This window comes from Atta cephalotes (assembly GCF_000143395.1).
Source record: "Atta cephalotes unplaced genomic scaffold scaffold00105, whole genome shotgun sequence".
NCBI classification, from domain to species: domain Eukaryota; kingdom Metazoa; phylum Arthropoda; class Insecta; order Hymenoptera; family Formicidae; genus Atta; species Atta cephalotes.
Genome location: NW_012130169.1, coordinates 99,245 through 110,618, shown reverse-complemented (window position 1 = coordinate 110,618; position 11,374 = coordinate 99,245). Strand labels below are relative to the sequence as shown.

Sequence of the window (11,374 nt, the reverse complement as noted above, 5' to 3'; positions counted from 1 at the left end):
ATATATATACTATATATATTATATACCATACTTTAAAATATAATAAATTTTATTATTATGCACCAATGCGCAATAAAACATTTAATGTAATTCATTAACATAAATAATAAAAACTTACAGCTTTTATATTTCTTTGGAATTTATTTAACTAATCTTCTAAATTTCTAAAGTCAAAATTATTTGTATTATAAAATATTTTAATAAATAATATATATGTATATGTGTATGGTAAATAATTAACTATAAACTATTATATTAAAACGTGAGTAAAAAAAACGCCACTATCTTGGAAAATACAAATAAAAATTGCAGTATCAGCTAATCCATTACGGAACACAACTAAGTTAGTTACAGCACTACCAATCTCGTAACGAAAAAGATAATTTTTGACATAACTAATAGAATACAACTTTTATAGCATTAAGACATATTTAAAAAACCTTAGTATTGTCTTTAACTGTTTGTACCAAAAAATTAGATTGTATTAAAATGTATATGCTTATCCAACAAGAGTTATACAAACTTTTTTTTAAATAAAACATATAATTTTCAGCAAAATCCTTTTTTATTCTACAAAATATTTCTTTAGTAGACAATATCTTTAATCGTAATAAAAAAAATTAAATATTTCTTTAATAGACGATTCTTTAATCTTTAGTAGACGATAGCAAAATTATTTGAATATCGGCCAAATAACTACTTCGATTCTTCTTACAAAGTCTGACTCTTCTTATGCTCGGTGAAATTTTTGTCATTTTGATACATTATCGGCTCAGCAATCTCAATCTCAATTTTCTGGCCAAAATAATCACAAAGTTTTCGGAATGTGATTCTAATCACATTCTACGAATTTTCATAAAATGTTTGAATAATTTTCACGTGTGATTCAATATTGTATCGCTTCATATGACACATCACACTAAATTGCCTACATCTCAAAATGGCACATGTCAACGTTAGGTCGAGTTCATGGATATGTTTCGAATAATACAATACATCTGGACAACTTTGCATAATTTTTGTTGGATGACCCTGTAATTAGCTAAGATAATCTCGATTGTTTGTATGGTTTACAAGAATGTTGCATTGAGTGTTGCACGATTTTTATTAGGATTTTTAACAAAGTTCAATTTTCAATAAATAATTTTCCATAATTTTCAATAAATAATTTTAATTAATTAAAATTTAAGATTTTAGATCCAAAGTACAATTTTGTTTATAATTTATATATATATATATATATTCTATCTGTGCTTTAAATATTTTAATGTTTATATGTTTTATACATAAAAGTAAACGATCTTTTATTTACTTATAAGTATTTATAAAATAAATTAAAAATATAATATTCCAGCAGCTTTTATATATATGCTTTTGCGGTTCCTTTTGTGCAACGATTTTTGCTGTTCGGAATTGTTAGCTGACTTCATATGATATAATACATTAAAATGTTTCAATATATTGGGTTGTCCGGAAAGTGCCGTCTAATCTATATAATTTAATAAATGTATACTAAAATTTAAATTTTCTGCGTTTCAATATCGAACTTTCCGGACAATCCAATATTATATAAACATCATATTTAATTTTATGGTAAACGATCGTCTTGTCTTTACGCGTGATATTGAATTTCGTTTCGTGATATAAAATTTAACCATGGTTACTATATTTTAAATGCAATATGCTTGCTTATCTTTTTGATATTTAACTACCGTATCTACATTGCAATTAGTTACTTCAGATGCAAAAATTTCTAACTGATTATACGACGCAAATAATTATCTGTTCAGTTTGATATTTTAAGTTCGCCTTTTGATTTGTATATTGCGAATAAAATATGTGTCCTGTACTTTTTATATTATATCTTACAACAAATGTCTAACAAATCTTAAGGCAGAAAATTGTTTATAGTGTCTGAAAAAATTTATATAAAGAACATTCAAACATCAAAGAATAAATGTAACAAATTTCAATTATATATTATATATACATTTCAATTATGATTGTTACATTATAATAAAAAAAGAATAATTCCTAAAAAATGGTTATATAAAGTTGTATTAAAAGCAAGAATGTCCCCTTAAAGAAATAAATAAATTACTATTTATATATCTGAATGAAAACAATTATATTAATATTTTTATTCGTGAAACTTATATTTATTTTAAATTTCTCCTTAAAAATATGTTTTAAATATTTGTTTTAATTTTTGGTTTGTATTTAATATTTAAATGCACGCAATTATCCATAGTTCAGTCTTTTCACGTTCAAAATATATGCCCATCAATGCGGTTATAGTGAATTTCTATTGATGAACAGTTGATAAACTACATTTATCAATTGATTTCGAACAAAAACAAACTAAAGAACAGAGTAAAAGGATAAAATCGTTGGAAGAAGATAAAAGGCACCACTTCTGTTTCATCTTTGAGAATTTATCGACTTTCTCATAATCGAAATAATGCATAAAATTGTTGACTGGATTTTCAATTTCCCGAATAACTTTGATGGTAGTTTAGTGCTTGACTGAGGAACGAATACGCAATCGTAAAAGTAAATTACTTACCTTGCGTCGTAGGTAAACCATATTGAATATTTACTTGATGAAGAGACAGAAAAAAAGAAAGATCTCAATAAAGAACACACGATTGTAACAGTTTGTTCTCGCTGCTTCGAGTATCCGCGCAGTTCATTCTACGTGAATACTGAATGAATACTACCGTCGCTTCGCTTCTTGTACTTCTTTTTACTCTTTCCTTTTCCCGCAGGATTTGTCGAATGTCATTCAATTTCAAGTTGAAGAAACAAAGTAAACATTAAATGGACGATAATATCGTTCACGTCAAGTATTATAATTGATTGCAATGTATATCTCATCCACAGACAATAATAAATGTAGAAAGAATTTTGGAAAAGCAGAGAGCCCGTTTTCAATATCTCAAATTAAATGGCCTACTAACTCGGACGATGACGGAGGCAGAACAATTGTTGAATATGAAAAAAACGAGCGTATTTATTTAGGTGAAACTTTCGTTCTTTCGTTCGTTCGTTTGTTCGTTCGTTCGTTCGTTCACTCGCTCGCTCGCTCACTCGTTCACTAATTACTGATTCGGTCGCCTAATCACGAATACAGCATGCTCGAATTAAACGTCAGTTGATATTTTATTTATCAGCAAAGAATAAGGGGGAAAGAACGAGAAAATGACAAACATGGAGGGAGAGAGAGAGAGAGAGAGAATAAACAGAGAGAAAGAGACAGAAACATGACTTCTACGTACCAAAGTCCCTCCTTTTCTTCCCAATCGAATCGCTTGTGTCAAATGATAATATAATGACGAGAGAAGGAGATGGAAAGGAGTAAACGTTGATAATTTTATGTGTATAAGAAGGAGATGTCAAAATAACGCCGGCATCGCATGATCATTTGAGAAAGGGGAGGAAAATTGCGTCAAAGCATACTGCATACATGTTTGCTCGCGCGACCAAGGCGTTAAAAACATGTTGATAATCGCACACGTTCCCTCCGCGTCTGATAAGTGTAGAGAGAGAAGCAACACGCGCATTGTTATTTACAAGAACGCTCATTCGATTCTCAAAAATATACAACCGTCATAAATATTGATTGGAGGCGTGGCTCTACGTACGAAAGACGTAATATTTGATTTTTACTGCGACTCGTGAGAGGTTTACAAGAAAAATGATATTATAATGCTTGAGGACCGGCAAGTCACAAAAGTATTATATCAAAATTTTGGATGTTATAAAAGACGCTATATGGACATTAATTTACATCGTAATAAATGTCAATTGTATATGAATACAAATTAAGCAATGAAGGAATTGTAAAAGAAAAACTTATCCTTTTATGGAATAGGAAAAAAAATTGCGACTGCTAAAAATTGTTTGTTACAATTAGACCCCAAGCAAATAATGTTTTAGTTACGTCACAACAATCATAGTGACGTACGTGCGAATGTCCGCTTTATCATAAATGTGATATATCACAGCAATGTCATGATGTGATATATGTGCGAATATCTGCTTTGCAACATATGTTATTTTGTTATAACAATCTCACATCTCACATTGCAATGACATCATATTTTCTTCCTGATTATATTCGTGACTCTATTGTGACGTGAATATGACCCTTAGCTATGGGGGGGAGACTCAAAATTAGTTTTCCTCCCCCCTCCCCCTCTCTTCTCCTACGCTACAAACAGGAAATTTCGATATCAATGGTCCAGTTTTCACCGAGGGTTTAAACCGGATTAGGATGTAAAAACCAATTACAGTCGAGTATTCTCCTGTTACAGGACACATTCCCCCTGACGTTGGGGGGATGCTCGACTGTAGTTGCTTCTTACACTCTGATCCGGTTTAAACTTCTCGATGGAAACTAGGTCAATAATTGGTATGAGATATTAAAGTACTATAAAGAATAACAATCCAATAAAATTCACTTTAATCGTTAAAAGCCGGTATATCAGTCTCCGCGCGGTCTAAGGTTAAGCAATTTACATTTAGTGACATTGTATACTTATTTGTGGTACGCCGATTTGCGAATCTCTCCTTTCGCAACGTAACAGCATTGTTTATATGTAATAATGCAATAGCGCATCGATTGAAGTGCTACGTTTCTATTTAAATGCGTTTATAATATATGGATACTCTAAACGCAGAAAAAAGAATTGTAATAAAAAAATATAATAATAAAAAAATATAATTTAAAAAAAAATAAGAAAAATAGTAAGAAAAAGTTCCATTTAAATGGAACGTTTATTTCTTTATTTCTTTATTAGTTCAACAAGAGACACATTTTTTTAGCAAGGACACAGTGTAACATAACACAATGAATCATTACATTCTTGTTGTTTACCAAAGAAAAACGTTCTGTCTCACATCAATGATATGTATTGTATAAGACGTATATCCTCTGGCAAAAGAAAAGGACTCTGCATATTTCTTATGGATTTCTTTTAGTTCTCGGTTAAATATATTATATTCTGGGTTCTTGTTGTTTCGCAATCCTGATTAAGGGCCAGTTGTTCCATTTTGGTAAATTTTACTTGTTGGATAAGTAGCAAGATTATCCAATCTCATGTACGGATTACCAGATTTATCTCACAGATAAAATTTATCAAAAGATGGAACAACCGGTCCTAAGTGTCAATGTTAAGTCGTAGAAACCAATCATAATCGAGTATTCTTCTCGACTGAGATTGATTAATTTTCTACGACTTAAGACTATGACCGCTACGACTTCTATTGTAGACCCCACATTACATAATAGACTGCAAATCATAAGTCATAAGAAATTAACCAGTCGTAGGTTGGTATTCGTAGGTCCGAATCTACAACTAGGTGTTTTAAGCCTTTAACCGTAAGAAATTGAAAAATTGACCAACTACAGTTAAATGTGAAGAAAAAAATTGATTGTGATTCGTTCATTCCTTATGGCTTAAGGCTTAAAAATCTATTATAGAGTCCGTGGTAGTCGGATCTTATATTTAAGACCATCTTAGCTTTAAGATGTTATGAATCGAAGGGCCGTATTAGCGACTTAAGACATTATTTAAGACGATCTTAAAATAAGAACCGACTATTGTATATAAAATAATAACCGATATATATATATAGAGCTTCTGCATATTGGACGTAGAAACGCTTGTTGTACGACAAAATAAGATAACTAATGAACATATTAAGAGCTGTAAGCTTATTGGCTACTACGTCACATTTTGCCGCGCGGCAAGCGTTTCCGCATCCAGTGTGCAGAAATCATATGAATACCGGTCGTAATCGATTATTTTTTTTATATTCAATGACTGTGAATGGTCAATTTCTTATGGCTTAAGATATATTCACATAAACTTGCATAGTTGCATAAACGTATGAATAAAGAAAATTATCCAATCGCATTTTTCCTATGAAGACGCACGTAAAATGTGATTTACGTAAATGTGATGATGACTCTTGGGGTGAAATCACACGATGCTAAAAACGATTTGGAATAGAGAAAGATTGGTCGCGCTATATTTTTTCCTAGCCAATGAGAGTGGAGATATCATTGGTCGGACTCATATTTCATCCTAACCGAGGCTGCGGTTATCAAAGTCTCACTACAGATGCTTTAAAGCGTTTGATTGACCAATTGGAAAAAAAAATTTTACAAATTGATCAATCAAAAATTACTGTAAAGCATTTGTAGCATCGATCGTACCGCGAATCAACTCCGTGATAGGCTGATAGAGTCAATGAGTGTATTCAATACTATGACCGCTCACTTAGCTCTTGTATTTGTTTGGTTCTATATTTTTAAATCTAACGGAATATACCAATCAAAGGCAAAAGCTCACTGAGCGCTTAGTAAGCAGTTGTAATACTGAATGCACCCATTAGACATGCGCAAACGCATATTTATCTCGCAGACAGTAGTCTGACAGTTTTTTTTGTCAATTTTGATCTGTAATACATTTCCTAACCTGAGACGTGGTCGTCAAGTTTAACAATTACTATCTTAATCCACGGGACAAAGCAATGCTTTTTTCTGTTAGATTCGTTTATTTCGCGCGAAAATGACGCGTCGAATGAGCCTAATCTCATCAAGATCAGCGAAGAATATAGGATTCTTGAGTTTACTGAAAATGCATTGATTGGTATATTTTTTAATCAATTTTTGTGATTGTGTGTGCCAAACTGAATGAATACGCACAATTGAATGAAGAGCATTCTCTCAAGGATTATTCGGGCTAAACAAGTGGTCACGCGCCGCTATTTATGCCTAACGATAATGGCTAAGAGCAAGTTCGAATATGTGAAAGAATTTGAAAGGGACGACAACTGCTTGCCAAATTGCTGGATTGTGATTAGAATAGATGGCAGGAATTTCTCGAGATTTTGTGATATGCACCAGTTTGTCAAACCGAATGATGTGGCTGCTCTCGAGTTAATGAATCATGCTGCTATTATTGTTATGGAGGATTTTAAAGAGATCATATTGGGTTTTGGTCAAAGCGACGAATATTCGTTTGTGTTCCGGAAAGATACACAGCTTTACAAACGCAGAGGTATTCATCATGTGCTTTGACAATGTGAGATTTGTCTGATATAGAATCACAGAATTTTTGCCTATGTACAATTACAGATGTTTTATTCTTTACTGTTACTTACGTTAATTATGTAATTATTTTTTATTTTAAAATTTGTATCTCGATGATGCTAGCAATTAATTTTCGAGTTTTTTAATTATATTTCGTACTGCATTATTTTAGCCTATTAAATATTATAAATATTTACAATATTAACTAATTTTTAAGTGTTTTAAATAAAATACTTGTTTACTATTCTATGATTGAATCATTATTATGTCATCAACATTAGCTGCGATTGTTTTGAGTGCTCATATACTGTGTGTGTAAGTTTCATTCTGTCTTTTTTATCTGTATCATTTATTACATATGATGGAAAGAAATTAGAACAGTTGCATAAGCCACAAGTATGGCATGAGCACTCAAATCAAATGCAACCATAGTACTAGATGAAGCATTGAAACCACCTTGATAGACTTCAATAGAAACAGAAGGAAAGATATAGAGATAATAACAGATAGGAATAGTAATTAGTCATGCAATTAAAAGCCATGAATAACTTTACTTACACGCATGAGTTGAGAAATATTTCTTTTAAGATTTTAACTTTTTTTTATTAAAATAAAATAACGCTTTTGTTATTTTAATAAATCAAATAACTAAAACAAAGGGCTCATAGCTGCGATATTATTTCTATATGAAGATATACCTGTGCATCGTTGCTAACATTGATTATACTATACTATATATTCCATCTTTTTGTGAGATATGATTAGATCAAGAGGTATAGAGAGAGTATATAATTCTAACTGGAATACTCTGATTCAAATTATATTATTTTCTTCTTCCCGTCGATCAATGTAATATATTACATTTTCAATAAATGTATCGCATTTATTTTGCAAATATACTTTCGATAATAAAGATTTTTGTTATCGGTAAAATTTGTTATTTTTTTCAGACACAATGTTATTACGTGACTTTAACTCTTCTTATCCATGTTTTTGAGATTGAATCCTGGTACATTTTCTTTTTCTTGTGTTCGAGAAGCCTAGCTCGATAGCAATATCTATGTCATCAATAATTGTGCTATTTTTAAGCGCTTCATTCAAAATTTAATGTATATTCAAATTAAATTTGTTTTAACTTTTTAAATCTATTACCACCTTTATTTGATCCTTAAATCGTCGTAGCGTTGAATCGATGTAACTTTCTTGTATTTTTATCTTAACTTAAAGTGATCTTGGTTTTGTTTTATCACTTTTTTAGTGTTCCACAGCTATTAAAATATTTGACTCGAACTTTAAATATACAGGATGTGTAAAGAGTACCAAGATGGCAAAATATCTCGAAAACTAAGCATAGCATTTTAGGAAAAACTATTTCAGATAAATTGGATTTCAAAAAATCTATTTACTGATGCTATGAGTTGCTATTGAGCTTGAAGCTGACGACGCCAAGGTCAGGTCAAGATCACATCGATTTTTTTAAAATGGAACACTATTTTTCATTCTAGAATCTAATAACTGATGTCAAGAGCTTTTCAAAACATTATAATAAAGTTTATTTTTATTAAGTACTTTTCGAGTTATAAGGCTTGAAAGTTACAATATCGCCGATATTAGCATTATCCAAGATGTCTTATCGATGACATTTTTTTTTGTATGTTTGTTTCAGCGTCAAAATTGATGTCTAATGTGAATTCATTATTTGCTTCGGCATATGTTTATCACTGGCCACGTTTCTTCAGAGGCAAAGAATTGTATTATCCACCGTCATTTGATGCTCGTGTTATATTATATCCAACAGACAAGAATTTAAGAGATTATCTAGCTTGGCGACAGGCTGATGTACACATCAATAACTTATATAACACTTGTTTTTGGAATCTTATTTTGAAAGGAAAATTAACTCCGAATCAGGTAAACATAAATAATAACAGATTCAGGATTTTAAAATCAATATAAGGCATATTTCAAAGAGCCAATTACTGTTAAAAAAAATAACTAAAATAAAATTATTATTGATCTGTATATATATATATGCTTTACTTTTCTATACTAGGGTATCCCAAAAAGAGTGTGAATCCTTTCATTGGCAGATTCTGTGAAACATAAAATGAAAAGTTTTAAGATGTTGTTGAAGGTATTGTAAGTAACAGAGCTTTAAAATAGGAATGATTATGTAGAGTTTTCTTATATTGATATTTATAAAAAAGATTGAATATGTAAAATCGGTAAAACAGTAAAAAATCCGAAAAAAGTCATAAATTTTAGTCCAATTTTAACGTATTTATATATAATAAGTCGACACATTATCTGTTCAGCAATTCCAATACAAGATCAGAAGATAAGAAAAATGGTGTAATTGCATAAATTATATTTTTAAAAATGTATATACATTTTTTTAAATTTATCAAATTGAATACCATTCTTTTAAAAATAAAATATTTTTCGACTTGTGTGAATATTTCATGTAAATAAAGGAATAAAGGAAGATACACTTTTTTCGTTCGTTCGCGATCGTTCAGGAATCGTTTTATGTCTACATTTCCTTATTATACATTTTTTAAAAACCGAAAATTATAATTATAAAGATGCTGCGCTTATGAAAAAATGGAAACAAAGTTAATAAAATCCTTATTCACATTGTTACGAAAACTATTAGTTTTTAAATTATTAATATATGAATAAGGATTTTTTATTAATTTCATTTCAACATACTAATTTTTCCTTGAGTGTCATTGTTATGATAATTTTCAGTTTCCATGAAGAAAAATGTATAAGAAATTGTAGAAATAAAACGATTCCCCAAACAGTTGCGGAAAGAATACCTTTTTTTAGCTATTTATTTCTTTAAATAAAATATTCAAAAAAATCGAAAACTCTTTCATATCTGAAAGAATAGTATGCTTAATTCTATGAGTATTGAAAGTGTATTCTACAAAATTAACACCATTTTTCCCATCTTTTGATATTGTATCGCAATTACAATTGCTGTACTGATACAATGTGTCGACAACTTGTATATAAATACATTAAAATACATTGGACTAACATTTGCATACTAACACTTTTTTCGAATTTTTTCCTATTTTCCCGGTATTTGATATATTCAATCTTTTTTATAAAATTATCAATGTAAAAAAACTCTACAATAATCATCAATATTTTAAAGCACAACTTAACTTATAATATCATAAATATGAATTTAAAATATGAATTTCGATTTGTAGTAAGCGCACTATTATGTCAATATTTAAAAGCAAGTCACAGAAAGTTGCAACACTTTTTTCGCTAGATTTCGAAATGCAGCCTGGGTTTCAGCGATTGATTCTTACTCCTGAATCTCACTCTCTCTCTCATTTATGTTCAATCGTTTTACGAGTAAGCTGAGTTTCGAAAGCCATTGAAAAAGTGTCGCTTTTTGTGACTCACTGTACAAGTGTAAAAAATAAGTGACTCATATCAAACATAAGGGCGCTTCGGGATTCGAATTGAGTCTCCTTCATATTAGTTCCATTCTATCAAGCCACACAGCCCTGACGCTGATAGCTTCTCTGCTGCTTATTTCCTCTAAATTTCTTATACAAGGACATCTTCGCAACCGCGCGCGCAATGTATCATGCCTGAGAGCTCAAATTTCAGACGCTACAATTGGCGAATTTTAATCGTTTAATAATGGAAAGTATTATATCCTTGATATTTTTTCGACTTTTCGTCTTAGAATGTTCCACAAAATTTGCTAGTGAAAGAATTCGCATTTCTGGAACAGTCATCGTTTCTTTCCAAATATTTTTTTTTTTTTTCATCGGAGCGCTAACTTTTTCATATAGAAATTTGCTATCTGAGAATATAGCTTAGTACTACTGCTTTTCATTCCTTATTCGAATCACTGAGGTTCAAGGTATTTCTTGAGATAAAGGAAAATGTGAAAATGTGAAAATGTTTACTTACAAGGAGAATCCTAGAAGTGTTCAAGTTTTTCGATATCAATTTTTTTTATGATTCTTGAAATCAAAAAACATAATATGTATCGCGGCATTTATTAACATGTGGCTTCGTCTTCGAATTATAAATTTTTTAAAATTCGTTTCCTTAATAAACTTTCCTTGAAGAACCTCGAATTTCTCGAATCGCGCTTGTTCTTTAAGGAAAGTTTATTAAGGAAACGGTTAGAAAACCATGATTTTTTTTTTTTTTTNTTTTTTTTACAATAAGTAGAACTATTTGAGTATTTCATTATCTACGAAACGCACGCGTCCGTTAATTAGTTTTTGTGTG

General features: G+C 30.3%; 2 protein-coding genes across 3 annotated transcripts in view; one reads left to right on the top strand and one right to left on the bottom strand.

The window, feature by feature from the left end:
• The window catches only part of LOC105625038 (branched-chain-amino-acid aminotransferase, cytosolic), a 17,193-nt gene extending 14,606 nt beyond the window's left edge, over positions 1 to 2,587 (bottom strand). The window contains exon 1 of the mRNA XM_012206381.1: positions 2,567 to 2,587. Coding sequence (XP_012061771.1) covers positions 2,567 to 2,587 — 21 coding nt within the window. The remainder of the gene's footprint in view (positions 1 to 2,566) is intronic.
• A 3,871-nt stretch (positions 2,588 to 6,458) lies between these two features.
• The window catches only part of LOC105625037 (probable tRNA(His) guanylyltransferase), a 6,506-nt gene continuing 1,590 nt past the window's right edge, over positions 6,459 to 11,374 (top strand). The window contains exons 1-3 of one of the 2 annotated variants that reach the window (XM_012206379.1): positions 6,591 to 6,614; positions 6,728 to 7,070; positions 8,769 to 9,013. In XM_012206379.1, coding sequence (XP_012061769.1) covers positions 6,591 to 6,614; positions 6,728 to 7,070; positions 8,769 to 9,013 — 612 coding nt within the window. Of the gene's footprint in view, positions 7,071 to 8,768; positions 9,014 to 11,374 lie in introns of both variants that reach the window. The other variant, XM_012206380.1, reaches the window with a different exon arrangement.